General features: G+C 41.5%; 1 protein-coding gene across 4 annotated transcripts in view; it reads left to right on the forward strand.

The window, feature by feature from the left end:
- SORCS1 (sortilin related VPS10 domain containing receptor 1) overlaps positions 1-23,984 on the forward strand; it is a 294,481-nt gene that overhangs the window by 246,434 nt on the left and 24,063 nt on the right. For all 4 annotated transcript variants that reach the window (XM_061458807.1, XM_061458811.1, XM_061458809.1 and 1 more), the window contains exons 17-20: positions 5,732-5,845; positions 6,843-7,014; positions 19,722-19,908; positions 23,826-23,959. In XM_061458807.1, coding sequence (XP_061314791.1) covers positions 5,732-5,845; positions 6,843-7,014; positions 19,722-19,908; positions 23,826-23,959 — 607 coding nt within the window. The remainder of the gene's footprint in view (positions 1-5,731; positions 5,846-6,842; positions 7,015-19,721; positions 19,909-23,825; positions 23,960-23,984) is intronic.

The raw sequence follows: 23,984 nt of genomic DNA on the forward strand, positions 1-23,984 counted from the left end.
CATTTAATTGATCTGTGTAAATGGATGACACCACTACTTGTGTGTTATTAAAGCATTAATTTACCAGGTTCCTTACGTTGTGTTCCTTCCCACCATTTGAGCATTATTACGGCAATATCTCTTCGATAGAAACACTTCCTAGACACAGATGGAAGTGTTTTGTGGTGTTCATTCTTCAGCTACCTGTCTCCCAGGTCCTTTAATAGAAACTTTCAGTAGTGGTAGTCTCACTACCAGTATTCCCTCTGAACCCACTGTCATTAATGCTGAGGGCGTCTTCTATCGGTATTCCCATATCTCACCTTTGTGGGAAGTATAAGCCTTTTGGTACTGCTTCTAGTGACTTTGTATAGCCACAGAGGCACAAAGGAGCCTTAGTGCAGTTGAGAATCAGGCCTATTTATTTCACCGATGATATCAGTAAGGATCTGGCTAGCCCTTTTTCTATTGTATTAAATAAATGAGACACTTAAATGAGGCCTGCCTAGTAGGTTTAGTTTTTATGCTAAAACACTGGAGTCCTGCACCATGAGAAACTGTCCTGACAAACCATGGGGATGCAGAAGGCAGAATGTGATCAGATTCTCTTGGCTTCATGTGTTGCCTCTCATCATGTGAGGCAGGCACCAGTTCTGAATTACACATACATTTGCACCTCAGGTTAACTATCTTTGTTTTATCACTGAGGTAGGCTTGGTTAGCTAATGAATAGCAATTTGGAATGAATTTTTAGTTCATTTTGAAAGCTTGTGGAAAACGCAGATTCACCATGCAAAGTCTACAGTGTATCTCTGCGTCTTTACAGTCCTAGTTTTCTACCAGGCATGGACTTACTGGAAAGTTTCTGAGGATTTTAGGGTCCCTATTAACATGAGATGGTACTGGTTGACTCCAAATACTTTGATGCGATTATAATCATATGTCTTCATCAATCCATAATTCAAACTGCAGCTGACTCCATCCTTCTCTGTGATAAATCCCGTGTCAGATCCTGTAGAACTGGAAAGGAAGCACAGCTCCCCAAATAAACACTCGCATCATAGTTCAGTATTAGAAAATGGTATTAAAAGAGTAAGAAGGCGGTAAGACTTTTCCACAGCTGTGGCCAGAGTTATTTTTTTCCACAAGTGCTTTTGGAAACTGCAGAACAAAGGTGACTGGAATCACAAAAACCTCAATTCACCCCATTCAATGTCTGAAAAGTTCAGAAAGCACAGCATACAAAATAGCAAGCAGCATTTTCAGTTTCTGGCATAGCTGATGTTAAGGTGAAGCTGTTAGTGTTGAGGAAGTCCTGTGGTTGCATGTTAAGTCACGTCTTGATTTTTAGAAGGTATGAGTGTGGCAGTCACTCATCTGACTTGACTTGTTATTTCTGCATCTTAAAATAACAGTATTTTAATAATTTCACATGGATTTACAGTTCTTCCATGACATTATGTTTGTCAGGTCTGTATTCAAAGTGCAGATTTCCTTAAGGGATTTCTTTTCCTTTGATTATTACCTCTGCTGCAAATCATAGAATCACAGAATAGTTAGGGTTGGAAAGGACCTTAAGATCATCCAGTTCCAACACCCCTGCCACGGGCAGGGACACCTCACAGTATACCATGCCATCCAAGGCTCTGTCCAACCCAGCCTTAAACACCACCAGGAATGGAACATTCACAACTTCTGTGGGCAGCCCATTCCAGTGCCTCACCACCCTCACAGTCAAGAACTTCCTCCTTGTATCCAATCTAAACTTCCCCTGTTTAAGTTTTAACCCATTACACCTTGTCTCCTGTCACTACAGTCTCTAATGAAGAGTCCCTCCCCAGCATCCCTATAGGCCCCCTTCAGATACTGGAAGGCTGCTATGAGGTCTCCATAATCTTAGATAAGGGAATTTACTGTGAACTTTGAGCAAGGATACAGAACTTCTGGAATGAATTTATATCTGTCTCTAATTACAGAGAAGGACTTACAGTCCTACTTGACTAAAACAAGTAGGATTTCAGTTTAAACCAGTAAAAGTGGTCAGGGTAAAACTATCATCAGTGAGAGCCAGAACATAGTCTGCTTCATACTGTTGAAACAATCCCTGCTGGTAAGTTTTCCACTCTTTTTTTATAGGCACATTATCTATTTTACCTGACTTCTTTTCAGGCAGGCACAAAATATCATCACTATATGCAAATTCCAATTCCCAGTCACCAGGCAATGACTTGGCTAGCTGATTGCAGTCTAAAGCTGATGCCTTTCTCTGTCTCCAGATTTTGCTATACTATGGCAATCCAACTGATGCTAATGCTTGTTGATTGCTACAAAGCCTGTTGTGCCAAATTGTAAGCAGCAATTTGTTGTCAGCATCAGTGTTCTGCATGCACCAGCCTGTAGCCAAGGAATTCATTAGATTCCCAGACTGTGGAGGTGAAAGGCGGCTGGTGCATCTGCAAAGAGATATGGAACAGCAACTGATGTCGTTTACTGGGATGATATTTCTGTAGGGCCTTAATGAGCCAGACAATTTGCAAGCCTGAAAACAACACTGTGAAACTTCTGTGCTTAGAACTATGTCTGCTGTGAAAATTCGTATTATTTCGTTCTCTTGACTTTGAGAATTATGGTCAAGCATAGCTAAGTCAAACTTGGCTTGTCCAGATGTGCAGGTACTAATAGGAAACAAAATTATGGCACAAGTCTAGATGCATGTATAGTAAAAAATCCCAGAGCAATACTACTGCGTCAAATTGGACTGTAGGCACTGATCCCCTCTGAGGCAGTGTCATCGGACTGATCACAGAACACTGTGTGTGTACAGTGTGGCAGCTTTTTAATCAGTGACAAATGATGACTTCAGAATATAGTGCTGCAGAGTGTTGACCAATTACAAAAATACAGGAGTCCCACTTGTATGTAAATATTTGTTTTCTCTAAGCAAATCAGAATGGTATTATTCTTCATTATAAAGTGTATTCTGAAGCTATAGTGTTCGTATTCCAATAAAGATGATTGGAGAAGCACATGGCAGTGGGAGAATACGTTGGCTGATGCTTGCAAAGCAATTAAGCAACATTCAGTCACAAGCATATGAGTAAATAGATTGATGAAAATTCAGTCAAAAAGAATGAGGAAAAGACCATTTAGGTCAGCTACTTCATTGCTGTTTCCTACACTATGTTCTCAATTACTGATATCCCAAGAACCACAGCTGCCAAAATGTTCCTTTGGAACATTGTGCAGTCTAATAGTTGTTTAGGAGTTTTCCCAAATGATATGCAGCTTTAATTTTCTTTTGCTTAATGTCATCTTTTAAGTTCCCCTTTTTCTAGATTGCCTCAAAACATTTTTTTTCCTTAGTTCAGAAGGGAAAGTTACAGGCAGGAGTAAAAAAGATGACAAAATTCTTCTAAGTGTTCTGCTTTTGATAATAAATGTGTGAAATTTAAAAAAATAAATTGCAAAATATTCCCACATTTTTCTTCTTGGTCTCATATCTTAGGTCAGTACCAGACTTCCTAAAGTTGTTTATAATGATTCATTAAATTTTTGTCTTAGACCATTATGCTTTAGTCCAGAAAGAAGGACATTTGAATTAAGTCTTCATTATGTTAAACATTCTCATTGTTAATATTATTCTACAAATATAATTGATCACATTGCTGCTTATTAGGAGATGCTGAATCTAGCAGCCTGATAGAGGCGAGGCTGCTGCAGTTTCATGTCCCCTGATCCAAGCAGTAGTAAGGTTGAGTGTTTGTTCTTGATAGGCACACATGTGATGCACTTACAGTACATATATGCAAATATACACATCTGGTGGCACAGACTAGCACAAACAGAAAACACAGTGCTCACACAAACACCAGTTGCCTCATCCTGTTCCCCTCTCAGGTTCATCAGGATGAAATCCCATTTGTGGAAAATATGTGCACAATATATGCAATATTGATCCCACCATTACCTGGTCTTAGACACCCAGGTCTGTCCAGTATCTAGCCCCTGGATGCTTTGTCTCCCCGTTTGGTGACAACTAGATATCTCCAGTTGTCTCATGGCAAAACATGACATACGTGCACGTAACAGGTCTCACAAGCAGGTCCAGATGTATATGGCTTTACACCAGTAGCCATTCCCTCAGACTTCTTGATCTCTTCAATTACTAGCTCAATATCCAGCCCTTTCTTATGACCCCAGCAGCAACTAGCTCCCACTGGCATCTCCCATTGATGATCTGGTAGGTCTCACCCTGGCCATGGGCTGATGGCTGTGCTATGACAGGCTTGGGAGGAATTGGGGTAGGGGCTCCACTGGCTCTGATCAAATTATTGTGCTTCCTCCACCTCCAGTTTTTCTCTCTGATTCTTTACATATACAGAGATGAGCCTTTAATTACATAATCTAATGGTGCCCTAATCCTCATTTCCTAGAGCATCAGGGTACTTCATACAAAAACATTAAAGTTAATAAGCAGAAAAAGTGCTTTACAAAGAAGTACAACTTTAAGACCAAGGATCATGTTGCAACTGGAATATTGGAATGGAGTTGGTGGACTCTGTATAGCAGTTCTCAGAAATGACATAGAATCATAGAATCATAGAATAGTTAGGGTTGGAAAAGACCTTAAGGTCATCTAGTTCCAACCCCCCTCCCATGGGCAGTGACACCTCACACTAAACCATGTCACCCAAGGCTTCTTCCAACCTGGCCTTGAACACTGCCACAGATGGAGCATTCACAACTTCCCTGGGCAGCCCATTCCAGTGCCTCACAACCCTTACAGTAAAGAACTTCTTCCTTATATGCAATCTGAACTTCCCCTGTTTAAGTTTTAACCCATTACCCCTTGTCCTATCACTACAGTCCCTAATGAAGAGTCCCTCCCCGGCATCCTTATAGGCCCCATATCCGCTTAGCTTCTCCATTATGGGCTATGGAGAAAGTTTAGTAACAGGAGTAAAAGTGATTTTCAACAAAACAGTTCTCATTACTTAACAGCTGTAGAGTAAACCCACATGTGAATGGAGTACTGATTAAAGATGGGTTTTGTTTGTTTATTTGATCCACAATAACAATTTTCATAGGGTCTTTGTTTACTTGAGTTCAAAACTAATTTGAACTGTTCTTTAGTGAAACAAAAGCTGATTTAGTCATAGCTAAACCCAAACTGGGACAAAAGATTATAGTTAGCTAATTGTTTTTAAAGCAATTTTTTGGTAGCATTTCCTCTTCCAAACAAAAATAGAATTGAAGATTGCATCCTTCTTTTCCATTACCAAATACGCTGTTAATGCCTTCAGCTCAGGGCTCTCTCAGGGCTGTAAATTTTCCTCTATCGCTCATGTGATATACTTTCCAGATGCAATTAACTTTTTAGCACTTAAATTTTCTAAGATATAACTGAGACAGAAGTGATTGAACTTAGCTTAGATCCTACCTTGTGTTATATTTTAGTCTAGAGTTGAACCCAAGAAGCACTGTTAGACTGGGGATGGAGAGCACTTCATGCAATGGCTCGTAAACTAACTGGTCTGGTTCTGCTTGTTTATACTGGGACATGTGCAAGGTAACTGTACCACCCCCCAGAAAAGCTAAACCAGGATGAAGAATCTGTTCTAGGAATGAGAAGATAAGAAATCTTAGTAAATAGGTTGAGTAAACCCAAAACTTGTATCAATAATAGCATTAACTAACACCTGTATTTTTCTTTTTGTTTTTAATGTGACCATTTCTTTTAATGCTCAAACAGTGATTATGGATATGAACGTCACAGCAATGGGAAGTGTTTACCAGCATTTTGGTATAACCCATCTTCCTTGTCGAAAGACTGTAGCCTTGGACAGAGTTATCTCAACAGCACTGGGTAAGTGACACACCAAACTTTATTTAGCTAGAGCACCTATAGGACTTTAACCCTATGACAACAACAGATTGCACTTACTATAGGCGCCTCAAAGCTGCCTGAAGCCCTTGAGACCTCTTTTTCACTGATTTTGTTGGGCTGTAGTCAGAACTTCAGATCTCCATCATGTATGGTCCAGAGCTTTCTATGAAAAATGGTTTAAGTAAACTTGGGGGGAAAATTGAACGGCCAAGGCCAAATCATTAAAGTCTCTGAAAAGACTCCTTTTGAAATCATGTGGGATCAGGTGAAGCAGAAATGGTGGAAAACCAATTAGAAGAAAGAGATTAATTGATAAATGTGTGAACTGAAGTAATAGATGGGCAGCTAGCCTGAATGCTGATTATTCTTTGGCCTTCTTGGAAGTCAGTGGAGGATGTAGTTTAAGTTACGATGCTGACCTCAAGCATCATTTCTGATGCAAATGATTGAACCAACCAAAGGAATCCAAGCTATTTTTTCTTTTTCTACACTCAAAGATAGTCAGGATTTGCTTTTTTCTTCAACTCTTATTTTTGTAGCTCTTGAAAGTTGAAGCCACAGAGAGGGGCCTCACAGCTGGTTGAATTAGAGAGTATGTGAGAAGAGCTGTTAAACTATGCCTAACAGTATAATAACTGAATACATTTCTGTGCTGTATGTGTATATCATATATTTATAACTTTATAGTTATTTAGCACATAATATAGAGAAGAATATAATTTTATGTTTTGGTTTATTAATATGTGGTATATAGGTGTGTTATGCAGGAAAATATTACATGCCATTAAGAACAGTATTAACTACTTGTATCATACTTGTATGCATATGAAGCGTGCTTGGCTGAGACAAATGCTAAAATATATTTGGGAATCTGTTCTCTTCCAATCCTTTTAGTCCTCAAAACTTCTTCCCTGTTCCCAGTTAACCCTGTTACTCTCTGTCAGCATCTTCCATAGGCTTCTATCTTCCTTTTCAGGTACCGAAAAGTTGTTTCTAATAACTGCACGGATGGTGTGAGAGAACGGTACACAGCGAAACCACAGCAATGCCCTGGCAAAGCCCCCCAGGGCCTTCGCATAATTACATCTGATGGCAAACTGACAGCCGAGCAAGGGCACAACGTCACTTTTCTGGTACAACTGGAGGAGGTAGGCTCTATTTTTATGTTGCATCCCAGGCCCTGTGGGTGTATTTGAGTCTGATTCATGCTAGACAAAGTTTGCAGAGTGGTGAAGAGGTGAACCAAAAAAGTAGGGGATAAAGTTTGTCAGCTCCACAGTGTAGCTGGGTAGATTTTGCCCTAAAATGTGACAAGTGATGTATGGAAATGACTGTAACAGTATTGGAGTGCATAGGGTGATATCAGGAGAGACCTTGATAAAAACTGGGAACTGGTTTGGTTTGGGAATTTTACAGTACAACTGGAGAGCACAGGTTCAAATCCCAATCCCTACCCTTAACTGTGCTTTCGACTTCTTTCTGTGTTTGAAATTGAATTTCCATTTTTATTTGACACTGACTTTCAACCAAACATGGCTAATGTTGTAATCTAATGTGCAGATCTGTTCTCATCACAAAAGTTGGTACATATTCTTTAGGTGTTTGTGGATGAAATCTCAAGATGTCAGCAGCAGCATTAAGTCTGAGACCGACTGAAAATGTGAGCTGACTCAGAGTGATCAGAGCCTGTGTTTTTGTTACATCTGTAACTTAACTTGATGTGTCATTGTTCTCCTCTGTTCTGTTTTTGAATCCTTAGGAGAAGATGTTTAAAACCTTTTGGGCTGTTTTTTTTTCTTCTCAGCACTTCTTCATCCATGTTCAATTGTAGGTGCCCAAATAATAACATTCACAAAGTAACTGTTTTCTCTTTTTTCCTTATGCAATTTAATCTCTTTAAGCTTCTACCCTTTTTCATGTGTAGCTGGTTAATAAATCCTAAAACAGCTATGCTTTTACACTACATCTCTTTGCAGCTTAGAGCATTCATGGAAATTACTTCTGACCATCTCCATAGTAAATGTCATTTATAGTGAGGAAAGAGAAATGAGGATGACCTCTGGAGCTAGTTTTGTAGGGGTGTGTTGGGGTTTTTACATCTCTATTATTGACGCTTTTCCCAGCAAACAGGTGTCCTTATTTGTAAAGGCAATAGTGTATAATAAATCATATCTAACCTGAAGCAGTTGTTTGACCTGAATGTTCATTTTCTCCAAAATGGGATCACTTTATTTCAGTGTTGACAATCATACAACATTACTGCTGTAGATGCAGTCATAACAGGATAAACATATAAATTCATCTGGATAAATTATCGATTTTTGTGTTTTTGAAGATGAAGAATAAAAAGTCCAAATCAAGATTCAAAGCCGTTAGGCTTTTAAAAAAAAATAAAAAATAAAAAATCAATGAAATTTTCATTGCATTGCCTTTCTAGTCTCAGCAAAGTTTTAAAACAAATTGAGAGAAAGAGATAGGTAATATGAGAAGTCATACACAAAGCTATCAAAGAATAGTGCCAGTAGTCAGAGGGAGAAACCATCACCCACAGTGTGAGAAGCTCAGGACAAATGTCTTGCTCTTCCTTCTGTGAGTGTTTCAGCTCACACATCCTGTAAGTATACCCTGACCACTCTGTCATACAGGGATCTGCTGTGAGTTGTTCTGTCTTATCTGTTGATTCCAGTCTTTTTTGATGCCCTGCTTCAGTAGTCACCAGAGTCAGGAAGCAACACCCTCTCCATTAGGAGATGATGTCTCACGCTGTGTATCAAGAATGTAAAGTATGTTTTTATGAGTGAGTGAGCTTCTGAAGAGATCTAAATGGGAGCTTTCTTTTACTGTATCTGATAAGGAAGAGGTTAGGAATTCCTGTGAAGGCTGAAACAGTATTGATCAACCTCCATTCTTTCCGATTACTCTCCCTGCTAGATGCAACTTGACCTGCTCCTAGATTTGTCAATATAAAGAGCAACCAACAAAGTTTTTCAGTGAATTCGACACAATCTTGCAATGATTCTGTTCAGTTGATATGCTGGAAGGAAGGAATGCCATCCAGAGGGACCTTGACACACTTGTGAGGTGGGCTGATGCCAACCTTATGAAGTTTAACCATGACAAGTGCAAGGTCCTACACCTGGGTCGGAGCATTTTCGGCTGATTTTCGGCTGATGTTGCAGCAAAAGAAACATTCAACAAAGATGAAAATTTGCTTGGCTATTTGTAAGCTATAGGAGAATAAACTGTGTTTATAGCAGTATAATTGTACATACATGTTTTTTATTGAATTAACTGTTTGAGTAGCAAAAATCTCGCTACTCACTAGAAACATTAAACAACCCAGCAAAGGAACAACAACCATTTTATATAATAGATACTGATTTCACAGAATCACAGAATAATTGAGGTTAGAAGGAATCTGTGGAGATTTAGTCCAACCCCACTTCTCCAAGGGAATTTTTTTTTTTCCCCTTGCAAACATGGCCGTGGTATCACAAAACAACTTGCCATTTTCCATTTAGTTCTGCCCTGCACGAGTGTACAGCGTAGTACAATCCAGGATGTTCCGCATCCACAAAATCTCTGATACTCCATTTTTGCTGAAAAGAAGGCATCAGGCAAAGTTAAAAGAGGCTGGATATGTCTGTGTATGCATGCATGGTTTTTCCCAATGGCATGTGAAGAAAGTATGTCCTATTCAAAATATGTAGGGACTGTGAGAATGAAGACCTTGGGACCACTGTAGGATAGACCATCTTAAGAACCTGAACGTGCACAAGTCCATGGGACCTGATGAAATCCATCCATGAGTCCTGAAGGAGCTGGTGAATGAAGTTGCCAGCCGCTGTCCATCATATTTGAGAAATCATGGCAGTCAGGTGAAGTTCCTGATGACTGGAAAAAGGGAAATATAACCCCCATTTTCAAGAAGGGGAAAATGGATGACCTGGGGAATTACAGACCAGTCAGTCTCACCTCTGTGCCTGGCAAAATCTCGGAGCAGATTCTCCTGGATGGCATGCTAAGGCACATGAAAAACAACAAGGTGCTTGGTGACAGCCAGCATGGCTTCACTAAGGGGAAATCCTGCCTGACCAATTTGGTGGCCTTCTATGATGGGGCTACAGAACTGATGGACAGGGGTAGAGCAGTTGATGTCATCTACCTGGACTTGTGCAAAGCGTTCGACACTGTCCCACACGACATCCTTGTCTATAAATTGGAGAGACATCAATTTGATGGATGGACCACTCGGTGGATAAAGAACTGGCTGGATGGCTGCACACAAAGAGTTGTGGTCAATGGCTCAATGTCCAGCTGGAGACCAATAATGAGTGGTGTCCCTCAGGAATCGGTGTTGGGACCGGTCTTGTTCAAAATCTTCGTCGCTGACATGGACAGTGGGATTGAGTGCGCCCTCAGCAAGTTTGCCGATGACACCAAGCTGTGTGGTTCGGTTGATACCCTGGAGGGAAGGAATGCCATCCAGAGGGACCTCGACACACTTGTGAGGTGGGCTGATGCCAACCTCATGAAGTTTAACCATGCCAAGTGCAAGGTCCTACACCTGGGTCGGAGCAATCCCAGGCACAGCTACAGGTTGGGCAGAGAAGAGATTCAGAGCAGCCCTGTGGAGAAGGACTTGGGTGTGTTGGTTGATGAGAAAATGAACATGAGTCGCCAGTGTGCATTTGCAGCCCAGAAAGCCAACTGTATCCTGGGCTGCATCAAAAGGAGCGTGACCAGCAGGTCGAAGGAGGTGATCCTGCCCCTCTACTCTGCTCTCGTGAGACCTCACCTGGAGTATTGTGTGCAGTTCTGGTGTCCTCAACATAAAAAGGACATGGAGCTGTTGGAACAAGTCCAGAGGAGGGCCACGAGGGTGATCAGGGGACTGGAGCACCTCCTGTATGAAGGTAGGCTGAGAAAGTTGGGGCTGTTCAGCCTGGAGAAGGCCGAGCAGAGACCTCATAGCAGCTTTCCAGTATCTGAAGGGGGGCTACAAGGATGCTGGGGATGAACTCTTCATTAGGGACTGTAGTGATAGGACAGGGGGTAACGGGTTCAAACTTAAACAGGGGAAGTTTAGACTGGATATAAGGAAGAAGTTCTTTCCTGTTAGGGTGGTGAGGCACTGGAATAGGTTGCCCAGGGAAGTTGTGAATGCTCCATCCCTGGCAGTGTTCAAGGCCAGGTTGGACAGAGCCTTGGGTGACATGATTTAGTGTGGGGTGCGGGGCTGGAATTAGATGATCTTAAGGTCCTTTCCAACCCTAACTATTCTATGATTCTATGATTCTATTCAACCCTTGTCTTCTGTAGTGGGGGTCAATATTTTAAGTGCTACACTTGATGAGGACTCTTCCTTTAGCTTGTGTCATAGTTAATATCTTTTAGGATGTAAAAAAAAACAGTGGCCTTTGCTTGTCTCCTAGTTCCTTTGCATCTTAACATCTCTTCTATCCCTCTGAGACTCTTTGAAGCCTTCAGATCTGCAGAGCTGCAGCCTCCCTTCTCCCTTTTGAGCCAAGGTACAAGAGTTCATTTGATATTTGTACTCCTATTATATTTCTAGGGCTTTCCAATCAATCTAAGGACCCACCTGGGTCTGAAAAGAAGAGTGAACCACAGAGGCAGGCTCACTGGAGGTCCTGAAAAGTCACTGCATCTCTGTATGGAATGGATTGCTAAGGGAGTAGGGGGAGGCAAATAGCAGCAGTAAAGACCTGATGTGTTCACTCCGGTTTGGGAATCCAGGGCAGGAACCATGGTGCAGGGTTTTGTTGTAGATCTTGCTTGTGCCTGCAGTGATGTTGAAGGCTGGGGACTGTGTCATTCTGACAATAACACAATATCAATAAAAGATATTGTCCTGGGTTCAGCAGTAGCAGTCATGTTTCTCCTTCATGGTAGCTGGTGCAGTGCTGTGTTTTGACTTCCAGCCTGGGAGCAATGTTGGTAAAACCGATGTTTTCGGTTGTTGCTAAGTGATGTTTACCCTGACCAAGGACTTTGTGAGGCTCGTGCTCTGCCAGGGAGGAGGGGAAGCCGTGAGGAAGCAGAGATGGGGCGCCTGACCCAGGCTAGCCAGGGAGGTATTCCATACCACAGCACGTCATGCCCGGGGTGAGGGGTAACTGGGAGTTACCCAGAAGGACAGGGGCTTCCGGGTGGGACTCGTTTCTTGGCCGGTGGTATCGTATTCTCTTCCCTTGTTATTTTCCCTTATCATTGTTGTAGTTGATAGTAGCGGTGGTGATTTGTGTTGTACATTGGTTGCTGGACTGTTCTTGTCTCAACCCATGGGAGTTGCACTCTTTCGATCCTCCTCCCCGTTCCTCCGGGAGTGGGGAAGGGGAGAACCCCGGTGGGGGGGGGACACGGACCTCAATTGTTGTCAGCTCGGCACCACTCACTGGGAGTGAGTGAACAAGTTACCTGACTGGGTTTAAACCATGACAGATATCTAAGGAGAAACAAAGACAAGGCATTCAGAAGTGTTCTGCTATTGAGGAAGGCAGAAAAGGAAAATAATTATTGAATCTGTGCAAGCAAAGGCACCAAAACCATCATTGCGTAGAGCATTGCTGATTCCTGAGATTCTGGCCCAGTTTCTCTAACCCTGACTCACAATAAAATTTTCCTGTAAAGAATTTATATTTGGTAGCACATACGTATCGTTAAAAGGAAACCCAACCAACAGTTCATATTTAAATGATCTGAGTGTAAGTATGCTTTCCAAAGTAGCCTAACTATTTTGTCACCTTTTAGGATTTCTAAAACTGTTTGCAATGTCACCTCACACTTAATATCTTTGGTCTCATTACTGGAAAGGTTTCCCCACGTTAGTTCTCCTATTAATCTGGTTATAATCATCATGATGTTTTTATTCTGTGACAACAGCCAGGAAGCATCAATGCTTCCTTTTATAATTAGCATATGTCCCATTTTAAAAAGCATTGCAAAAGTGTTTAATAAGGAGAGGACCATACTTAAACTGGTAATTTTGTTCTTAAATTTCTATTGAGCTAAGCAGAATAGTAGCAGCATCTTTACCACTAAATGGCAGCACAGGAGAAAACTAGTTATGCTTAAAAACAAATTTTCCTATTGCCTCAGAATCCTGCCAGTTTAAATGTTAATCTTTCGCCCTGGCATGTGCTGTATGCCCAGACTCAAGGCTAGTACCTCTAACACTGCAACGTTCAACAATAGAGTTGTTCTCAGCCTAAGCAGCATGAATCCTTACTTTATTTTTGCACAGCAACAACAGGTCTCCCAAACCAAAAATTACAAATCCATTTTTCCTACTGAAGTTCTTCAACCCAATGTCCTTGACATATTTTGCTGCTCTGTTATAGAAAATAGAGGAATTTTATTAAGTGTATTGTTTCTGCGTGTGTTCCTCATCACATGGTCATGTAGGTCTCTTGCCTGTCACAAACCCAATTGCTATTTGTGTGTTTGAGTTATTTGTTAGAGCATCAGACGCTTGTGCTTTCAGCAGAGACACCGAAAGCTGCAGCCTCCAGAACAACACTATTCAGCACAATGGCTTTCAGACTTGTTTCATCTGATTGCTCATACATCTTTGCTGAGGAGATGGACAGTAAAGACATTCAGAGTAGGAAGGTTCAGGGATTTGGCTCTTTCATTACAGATAAGTCACAGAGAAACTGCCTCCTCAAATTTATTTTTTACCTTGATAAAATGACAACCAAGGTTCTTTGACATTCCAGATCTGCCTCAGTTCTCACTTGACAAAGTCACTTGACTGGGAGTAGGCTTTGGCTTGCTTTTGACTACTTGCTGCTGCTATATGATGTTTGGATTAGACTAATGTGTGAGGAAAGCTCATTTGTTTCTACAGTTCAAGCTATGGGCTAGAATTCAGGCAATCTAAACTCATTCCTGAGCCTCACTCTGAGCTCCTTCTGCACGACTTTGAGTAAGAAACCTAAACCTTTTGCTTTTTCATTTCCCCATTTGATATTCCTTCATTTGAAAATAGAGCTTTGTTTTCTCTCTCATGCCCTCCATGCCTTTCATTTATGTTTTGAATGCATGTAAGGCCAGGGAACGAACTCTCACTTAAAATCACTAAGGTACATTGTGTCTCAGATGCCTTTCAGGTGCATTTAATGAGCCCAGGTATGTTGCCAGGGGGACAATACCATTAGCATTTCCCACCTCAGCACTGTCATTTGGTGCAATTCAGAACTCAACTCAGCTGAAGTCTCTGGAGATGAGCTTAGCATTAGGATTGGTTTGATTGTTGATGTATTCAAATTAAAGATGCAAAGTTAGTAGTACTTAAAAGCATAGTCTGTTCTTTTTCATGGCATCCTACTGTGTTCCCTCTCTTGATATCACAAGTTAGTTTGTAATGATAACAGAAATAGGAAACCTTCATCATAACTTTCAGTGCCCATGCTGAATCATGGCTGTTTATCTTACTAATATCATCACATTGCTGTTAATAACACATAGATGAAAGACCAGCACATCCCCTCTCCCCTACCCCTGATTTCTCAATTACAGTCGTATTTGCTGCGTTACTGATGATGACAAGCTGGTTGGGAGAAATCAGTTACTTTCATGCATTTTTAAATTCACTGCTGAAGTTCCATGAAGATGTGTGAACATTCACCTAACCCCTTATGATGACACACAGTACTGCAGTCTACTAATGTACTTCCAGTCACACAACTTGAATTATTCTGCATAATCCTGAGAGGCTGTGCTTATTGATTCCTGTGGAGCACAAGATTTAGTCCTGTAGAACAAGCTCATAGCTGAGTTGAGCTAGCATAATTGGCAGTCAGAATGAATGCTTTGATTAGGAAAATTAACTGGTTTGGTGTAGAAAAAGAAGCACATGTGAAAAGCATCAAGCTATTTGCTCTGATAAAAAGCACATTTCTCTTCAGTTTCTGATGTTAAAATGTTAAAAACATCTCTCTGAAAGCAGGAATTTACACAGGAAGGCATGTTCTTCAGTACTTGATCAAGTTGGACTTGAATATCTGTTTAAAATTAACCATATGCTTTAAACAGACATAGGCTAAAGTTATCCCATGTGTAGATGTTCAACTGAAACACAAATGTCTTTGATGGATGTTTCCTGGTGGTGACAGGAACATGCCAAAAAGGGTTAATCGAAAGGAAGCACAAAACATTAGTCTGTTAAGACAATCCAACAGCACCAGTGTCTATCTCTTGCAAAGGATAATTAAATCTATTATCAACATGTGTAAGGAAGACACACAAGTCAGTGCATAATTGAAGGCTTAAAAATGAAATCTGAAACACGGGAACCAAAATTTAAAACCTTGAACTGCATTTCACTGTTTAAATAAGTACAAGTATTGGAAGTCAGTAAGGAAAATTAATTATTACTGCCCTCTGGGCAAGATTCAGAGAGAATGACAGAAAATCCATCTAGTGGTTCTCACATACACCAAAATACTGAGAGTTGCATAAAAGTAATCAAAATGTAAAAGTATTGTTGCAAACTGTACAGGCTGCTTCTTGATATACCCTGAGGCAGGAAACTTCACAGTGGTTTTTTGAGCATCCAGGCCCTGTGTACACTCCAGACTTACTATTTTGACAAGATACAGGAAAAATGTGCATAGGGGTAGGAAAAGAGTTGGGGGGAATCTTTTGCATATGCTTGGAAGCCACTGGATATTTAGTGAGAAAATCCCCTAGAAAACAGTAAATTCATGATTTACATTTTAGTAACAAATATAAAGGTAGAGGACATAATATGGGAGCTTAGGAGACTTGGTTTTGATTCCCAGGGTTTCTTTTCAGGCTAAAAAGACTACTCATGCTTGAAGTCCAGCATATGCTTAAGTCTTTGGCTGGACTAAAGCTTTTATCAAGATGGCAGTGTATTTCAGGTTATATCCAAGCTTGTGAATATTGTATATATCTAGTACAAAGTATAAAACATCCGTCAGAAGTTCTTTCAAGTTTTCAGCAGTTGTAATTGGTTCTTGACTAGCTTAGTGTGATTAAGATACAGGAGCTGAATGCAGAGATATCAACACAAGCAGCCAGCTTGGCATATTTCTCCCTTGATGCCTAAGAACACTGGCATTAAAGACCTTACAGTGAAGGCCACAGAGGCTGCCCAAACATAGCACCATGCTGATCGCACTGATTTGTTTCACTGTGACTGCAGAAGTAATGCAGGGAACTTTGTGTCTGCCCGAATTGAGCCAAAAGCTTCAGAAAAACTTTATGATGTAGTATTGGGCTTGACAAAAGGATGATGAGAAGCTGGCAAAAGCAACAGGAGAGATTTTTGCAAGATGTATGTATATGGATCAAATTGTTGCAAAATAAAACCTCTCTTCATAGAATCAAATAGAATCACAGAATCAACTAGGTTTGAAAAGACCTTTAAGATCATCAAGTCTAACCATTACCCCAGGACTGCCAAGACCACCACTAAACCATGTCACTGAGGGCCTCATCTATACAGGTTTTGATCACTTCCAGGAACGGTGATTCTACCACTTTCCTGGGCAGCCTGTTCCAATACCTGATCACCTCACTCGCTAAAACAGCCCCTTGGAAGTGGCTCTGAAGAGTTGTCTGAGACAGAGGCACTGCAGTTGATGTTGATCACATATGGGATATATGGGAAAGGTTTTTATTTTGGCTCACCTGCTTTCTCTTCCTTTCTTATTCTGCCTGTGCTCTTAGCTGGCACAGATGAAACATTAAAACACATCAAAACCCAGTCTCTTTGTTTTCCTGACTTTTTTTTTTCTCCCACTTCCTAAGCTAGAATTTAAAATGTCAGCTTTTCAAAATATGGTATTTTCAGTTAAGTGGTGTAGCCTGGATCTTTCTGAATGGAAAATGTATTTCCAGTTCACAGGGTTTTAACACAAACCAGGAAAGGCCAAGACAAATGAAAAAGACAGGGGGAACAGCAGCTGAAGCTCTTCTCTAATTAGATTTTCAGATGTCTCTGTCAGTATCTTTTCTCCCTAGGGAATTTGAAAGAAAATTTGAAATCTAAACCTTGGGTGCCTTAGAAATGGGTCCCTTCCCTGGCAGTACCTGTGGGCACTGGGGGTTTCATGGCTATGGACAAAATGAAGACAAGAAAAAAAAAAATCATTAGAGCACAGAGTTTGACACTTGCAGATTCAGGGGTGTTCTAAAATGCTGTCAGCCTTTTCATCTTCCTCTGCTACCTCAAATATGCAGAGGGATATACTTTGACCTGAAACAGACTTCAACTGCACCACCTTAAATATACTCTGAAAGGACAAAGCCAGGAGGGTCCCTGTGTGGTGCAGTTTTAACCATGTGAACAGCAGTATGGCTTTACTCTTTGAAGATATCATCTCTTTTTCAGTAGGAAAAGATGTCTAAAACCCTGGTGGTGATGCACCTAGAAGACCTGGGAGAGCATCTAAGGGTACTTCAGAGGTCTCTGTCTTTGGTCTGAGTCCAGCACTATGCTCGAAAGAATATATTCCCGCTCTGAAAGAGGTTTAGAGCTGAGGAGCTCATGTGTGTTCGCTTCCTTCTGTGGAGGCATATCCCATTTGATGCTTTCTCTTGTCTTGGTCAAACAGACAGGAGTGCCCAAACCACTGCATCGTGTTTGAAACTGCATATCCTCTTTCAAATAACTCAGTTCAATGAAGGGCATAACTGTACTTAAGACCATCTCCTCTGTTCCCCATGGCTCTTCATGAGGACTTGCCCGGTACCCTTAATTGATCCTCTGTGCAACACAGGTAAGAGTCCTTGGCTCAGCGATTTGTGTCACAAAGAACATAAGCAGGTGGTTAAACTTCCAGTAAAGCATCCAATGGAGAACTTGAGGAGAGCCTTGCTGAATGGAGGCCTTAGTATTTTGCATTGCTCAAGCACCTTTCTCAGGTTTGACAATATGTCATTGAGAACTCCAGGTATTACCTCGTTAATTACTAAGAAAAACTTAGTTGAGAACTACCCAAGGGCAGTCTGGAGCTGAGTTCAAATGCAGTCTAACCACTACAGCTTCAGTCTATAAAAAGAGAGGATCTGGGAAAATTTCTCTCTCTTGCCATCCCCAGGTATAGCTCTGGTCTTCCTGCTTTCCATTCAGGCAAGGACTATTTCTGCCTTCACACCAAGTTATAAAAAGACCGAGAGAACATGAGGAATATAAAGGCTTATGTTACAATTCCCTCCCATAGTCACACACAAAATTTCCCTTTCTGATGTGGAAACCTGCCTAATGCCAGTCATTTACTTGGGTAGTTTTCATTGCAATTGGGCATGCAGAGGACTGCTTCCCTCTCAAGGGAAAAACAAAATAAAGCCAAAAATCAAACAAAATTAAAAAAAAAAAAAAAAAGAAGTCAAGCCAATCAAATCAATTCAATCTCCTTTCAGCCAGTTTTATGAACTGCCCTCAGCTGTCAATTTACCATCATTCTTCCAGACAGTGGCAGTTGCTTCAGCACACCAGGCTGTGGAGTGAACTGCTCCATAGCAACAGCCAGCAAGTGTGAACATAGCATCATGCAGAGACACTGAGGGCAACATTCACAAGGAGTAAAAGTGCTTAAAGTTAAGACAAGGTACAGCATCTTACCTAAAAGTGAGAGGGTCTATAGCAGCCACATTTGTTATACAGGTCAGTGTCGGCTGTGTAATTATTCAGATGTCAGAAACTGCCCCTATCATAAGCATATCACTGCCTTGTCATACGATAAAATGTTAAAAGTGTTTTGTGTGTGTGTGACATAGGTTAAATGGACTTTTGTATGCAAGCATGACTCACTTTCCAGTCTTTCAAATAGACTTAAAAAAAAATATTAATTACTTTTTATTTGTGAAGCAGAATAAAGAAATGACATTGTTTCCCTCTTTGGGGTTTTAAAAGCCTTTTGGGCTGGGTGACTGATGTAGAGTTTGATGAAGCTGCATGTTCCAGGCTGGAATTCAGTTTCAGGGGTGGAAGATAGAAGCCTGTTTCAGGATTGTTCTGTTTGTTTCCCAGCTGTGATTTTTCTGTATTTGTTGGAATTTATGGTAGCAGTTCTGAAACGTGCTAGATTAGCAGCCCAGGAGAATAATGTCACAAATGGGCATTCTGAGTTACACCACAAACCTACTGTGCTGGGATTATCTCTAGGCAGGAGGAGAAAAGTTTAATCAGGTCTGTCAGTTCATTAGCCTTTCCCTTCTGAGGCGGGCACAAAGGGTCCCACTTAGTGTCAGTAGTGTTGGTAGCTGTCCTGAAATAAATACAAATCCAGCTCATTTTAAATCAGGCCACTGAGCAAGTCATAAGCTGCTGTAAGCTGTCATTATCATGTGAAGCTGAAGCAGTTCTCTTGACACCCCACCCCTTTGATATAGTTGACCTTTCCCTGAAGACTTCTCAGTTTTATCTTTCTGCTTTTTGTGGTTTTAAATACAAAAGCTCACACTGTAGGTTGTTCAAAAGGCTCCCAAGGCAATCTCAATAGCTACCCATGTCCTGAGTGCTTGCTGACATGAGCACCATTCCTCTCTACAACTCTGCTCCTCACTGTAAGGAAGCCCAGGGGAAGGAAACAGCATACTTTCCAGAAGATCCCCTAGTACCCCTGATGATTGGGAAAGCCAGGGCTACACCTTGGATGACACCTTCACAGTGCATTTGAGTCAGTCTCAAGAACGGGTCACTTTCTCTTCACTGAATATTGAGCAAGTCGATGAAATGACCACCTTTCTCCTGGTAACAGCAGACCTTGTGACTATCCACTGGTTGGTCTAGGTCACCCCACTGATCCAGTCTCTCAAAAGAAAAGCAGAGTTGATTCTGACCCTTTCTCTATCACCACAGGGAGACCTCCAGAGATCCCTCATTCAGGTGGATTTTGGAGATGGCATCGCTGTGTCATATGCCAATCTCAGCTCGACAGAAGATGGGATCAAGCACATCTACCAGAATGTGGGCATATTCCGAGTGATCGTGATGGTGGAAAACAGCCTGGGTTCTGACAATGCTGTCCTCTACCTGCATGTAACGTGTATGTATGTTTGTACTCACTGTTCGCTGCTGTCATTATAGATGACATTTGGGGCTTTGCAGCTGAGAGCAGAGTGGTGGGGTCTGATGAGTGTTTGTCCTCCAGCAGAGGACTCCAGACTGAGAGGAGTCACAAGCAAAAGTGACATTTGCTGTTTAAATTCTATTCCACCTCTAATTTTGGGTATTCTAATTTAGGGCACCTCAAAGGGGTGTCCGGCCCTTTCTGAGGCACACCTTCATTAGCATGTTTACCCTTCTAGAAAAACAAAGACATTGAGGATCTTGAATCACTTTTCAAAGCCTTGACTTTCAGTTTGTACATGTATTTTGCCCGCTAATGAAATACAACCACCTCTGGGATGGAAAACAGTATATTTCAGTCTTTCTGTTGTCATAGGAACCAAAATCATGGTGTTAAAGAGTATTACAAGAAAAAATATTATCTTCACATTGCTCTTCTGCTGTTCTTTTTAACCTCTTTATACTTCAGCTCTGATTTTCAACTGAAATGTATCTCAAGTCCTTGCATAAAAACACCAATGTGCTCTTTCATATTAATTCCAGCACATGGTTACGAATGCAAAAGGGTCAACCTAGTACTGAAATTTTGTAACATCCCTAATGAATTTTGTTTGGAGCATCATTTTCCTTACACAGTGTGTGTGTGGCGGAGGGGGTGTCAGTGATTTAGTTTCAACTGTGTGCTTCTGTGCCAGATTGATTGGGAAAAAAAGGGGAAATTCCAAAACTTGAAGTTATTATAACAGGAATGCCACTTACCCTGTACCAAATTAACCCCACATACTGTCTAGATAATTTAGCACATTCTATATATTGTAACTCTAGTTTTGGAGTTAATTGGTACAGCATGAAAGCAGCTGCCTCTTCAGTGGAAGAGGGCAGCTCTTTAACAGTGCACTGTCATATCAACAGATGGGAGCAGTGGGAGGTATAACTGTGGGAGATAGGAGGTTTATGAGGGAGCACTAGAGAAGCAGGAGCAAGGATCTCCCTGAGTGCCTCCCTTCAGAAAGACCTTCGGCTGGCAGGTGTCCAGCCTTCATTCTCACTCATAGTGGCTTTCTGGTTTATAGCTGGTTTAATCCATTTTCTTGAGACATTGGAAGCTTAAGAACCGTTTTGATTGTTTAAGCAGTAGATGAAATAAACAATATTCAGACACATTTGTGTGATATAGCAGCTGATTTGAATAGGTAATACCAGCACAAGACTTAAAATACTGCATGATCATTGCAGCCAGGCCCAGATTACATGTGTCTGAGCCCCTACAGAAGTGACAGCTCCAAAGGCTATGTCTCACCTTTCTCTACATGACAAGAATTAGGGACTTCAAAACAGGTTGCAGACCAAGCATATTGTCACTCAGACTAGCAATAGATTGGCTGAGGGCAGAGATGTACAGTAAATCCAGACCCCTGCAAAGCCTGACACCTAGATCCACAAATTTTCTAAATCCTGTTTAAATGCTTCCATTGCCAGTCAGCTCTTTGCTTGGGGTGTATGAGCTTAGCCTTTGGAGCTAAGTAAAATGTCTGTCCTTAAAATAGACACACTGTATTGCTAAGATCCACAGAAAAGAAGTGTGCAGCCTGAGCAGGGGAATGGCTTGTTGCCTTGTTTCAGTGTTAATACATGAGTATGTGGAGTCAGATCTGGTCCTTCTATGTAGCCAGACACCCTTCTCTGTAGCCTGCAGCCTTGCTGAGGGGAGAGCTGCAGCCAATGAATCACAGTGGTTGTGATCTCAAACATGGGTAAAGCCTCCATCCCATGCTCTCCTCATCCTGCTGCAGCTGCAGGGCCAGTGCACATCAGCAGTGCCTTTGTTGCACTTGACCCAGGGATACAGAAATGCAGGTTATTGGAAGGCAGGAGCATTTTGGAGTGGGTGGAAAGTAAATTCTGTATAAACTGCTTCTCCAGCCAGTCATCTGTCTCTGAACTGCCCTGACAGGCCAAAATTTTCCCCTAGAAAGTTAGTTACACATTTGCCTGAATGCTCCAGAATAATGTCACCTGTCCAAGTGAGCATGTTGAGAAGCTTCTCTCTTTCTGTTGTCTGGGACTTGTACCCAGTTTTTTCCTGGGGCAGCAGAAGGTTTGTAATCTCCATAGCCCTGCATGAAACTCAGAAATGAATTCTCGTCAAATTGATGTGGGAGAGAGCAGTCTTCTAACAAGCTAAGGGCCTATCCAGAGTGAGCTATCCCCATCTGCTGGCCAGATAACAGTTCAGCATTTCAGCCTCTTTGACCCATCAGCTATGTGCACAGAAATGCTGAGGCAGATTTGGCTTCCTTTAGCTATTCGTTCATGTTCTTTCCTAGCTGACACGTGGTGAAGGTCCAAGGAGATGCTGGGCATGCTCTGTCATTTGGGACACGTTCAGAGCAGTCATGTTCGAGTGTATCAGGCTTCACATGGGCTCCATTGTCACTTTTGTCACTGCATCAGGTGTTAGGAAATGTATTCCTTTAGAGGACTGTGCTGACATTGGGCATTTGGCAAACATCCCAAAGGATACCAGAGCTGCAAAATATCTATCCTGGCAAAATGCTGTTTTTCAGGTCTCAGAGTCTTGCTGAAAGCGGCACAGCCTTATCATGGAAAGGTATCTGAGCAGGGGAATGCCATTAAAATCATAAGGGTGAAATTCTGGCTCCTCATGAATTTTCAGGAAGACTGTTGACTGCAGATTATAAAAGAGAAAATGAGCTATGGTCTGGCCTGTAGCAGGCTTTAGTTAGTCTGATCGTGGATAACTCCTCAGTGGGCTGCTTCAGGTTAAGCAGTGGCTGTGTCTGCAGCTCAAAATAAACTGCATTTCAGTAGTAAGTCAGAAACACTGGTCCTTGTTTATTCTGGTATTGTTTATGCAGTCTGATTTTGAAAAATGTTTTCATATCGCTCTGTGCCCGTGTGTGCTCTGTAGGGGTATAGGGTGCTTTCTCCAAAATAGGTAGTGTTCCTTTGGGTTGAGAAACAAGATCTAAGTGGTGATGTGTGCATGGGATATGTCCTGAAAAATCCTCTCCTGAAATATATAAAATCCTTTAGTAGTGCATCTCCACTGCATATGGACAGTTAATCCTCCCAGGCTGTATTTTTTGCTTATCGTCACAGGGGAGCTTGCAGATGTGGGACATGTAGGTGTGGCCTTAATTTGTTTAAGAAACCCATATCCCCTGGGGTTTCTTTCTTTTTCTTTCTCCGTCACTCAGGACAATTGCTTTGTTCTCTAAGTGAACAGTCAGAAGACATTTTAAAAAATAATCTATAGAACAAGATGTAACAACAAAGGCCTGTCTGTCTCCAGAAGATGGGAAATGTGTAACCCTGGGCATAATGTCACTTGTCGCATGAATTATGTTCTGTTTATACTAAAGAAATAAAAGAGTTCATTGAGGAAAAGGAGGGAGTACAAGGTAACGTTAAAATTAAGGCACTCAGTGAATAGCTACCTTCAGATAGAGTTCAGCTGGTATAAGCAGATACACCACTGCTGAAGTTCACCAAATCATGGCAGTTTGCGTCAGCAGAGATGCTTCATGATCACTGAAGCGATTTGTCTTGCATATCTTTATGTCTTCCTGGTGAAGGCCATATTCACATAACAGGGTTCTGCCCCTATTGTTTAAGTCATATATAAAATCCCTTAGCATATGATATTTGTCCAATTTTTTCAGGTCCAAATACATGGGTAGCTCCTGTTCTGTGAGGAACAGATTTAAGCTTTCCTCTCTAGAAACAGCACCAAGCTGAAACATTAACTGCCATGCCCCACAGTGACCAGGACAATGTCTTTCCCCTAAACCAGTGGATTTCCTCCAGTTCCATTCTCCCCAGGTTATTTCAGATGGAGGAGGGACTCACCTACCTCTTCTGTCTCTGCAGGCCCCTTGGAACATGTTCACTTATCTCTACCATTTGTCACCACAAAGAACAAGGAGGTCAACGCCACAGCAGTACTGTGGCCAAGCCAAGTGGGGACACTTACTTATGTCTGGTGGTTTGGGAACAACACGGAGGTTTGTATTCCCTGTGGACTGAGGT

Source organism: Pezoporus flaviventris, unplaced genomic scaffold (genome assembly GCF_033815535.1).
Source record: "Pezoporus flaviventris isolate CSIRO_AGI_PZ_B2104156 unplaced genomic scaffold, CSIRO_AGI_Pfla_v1 ptg000029l, whole genome shotgun sequence".
NCBI classification, from domain to species: Eukaryota; Metazoa; Chordata; class Aves; order Psittaciformes; family Psittacidae; genus Pezoporus; species Pezoporus flaviventris.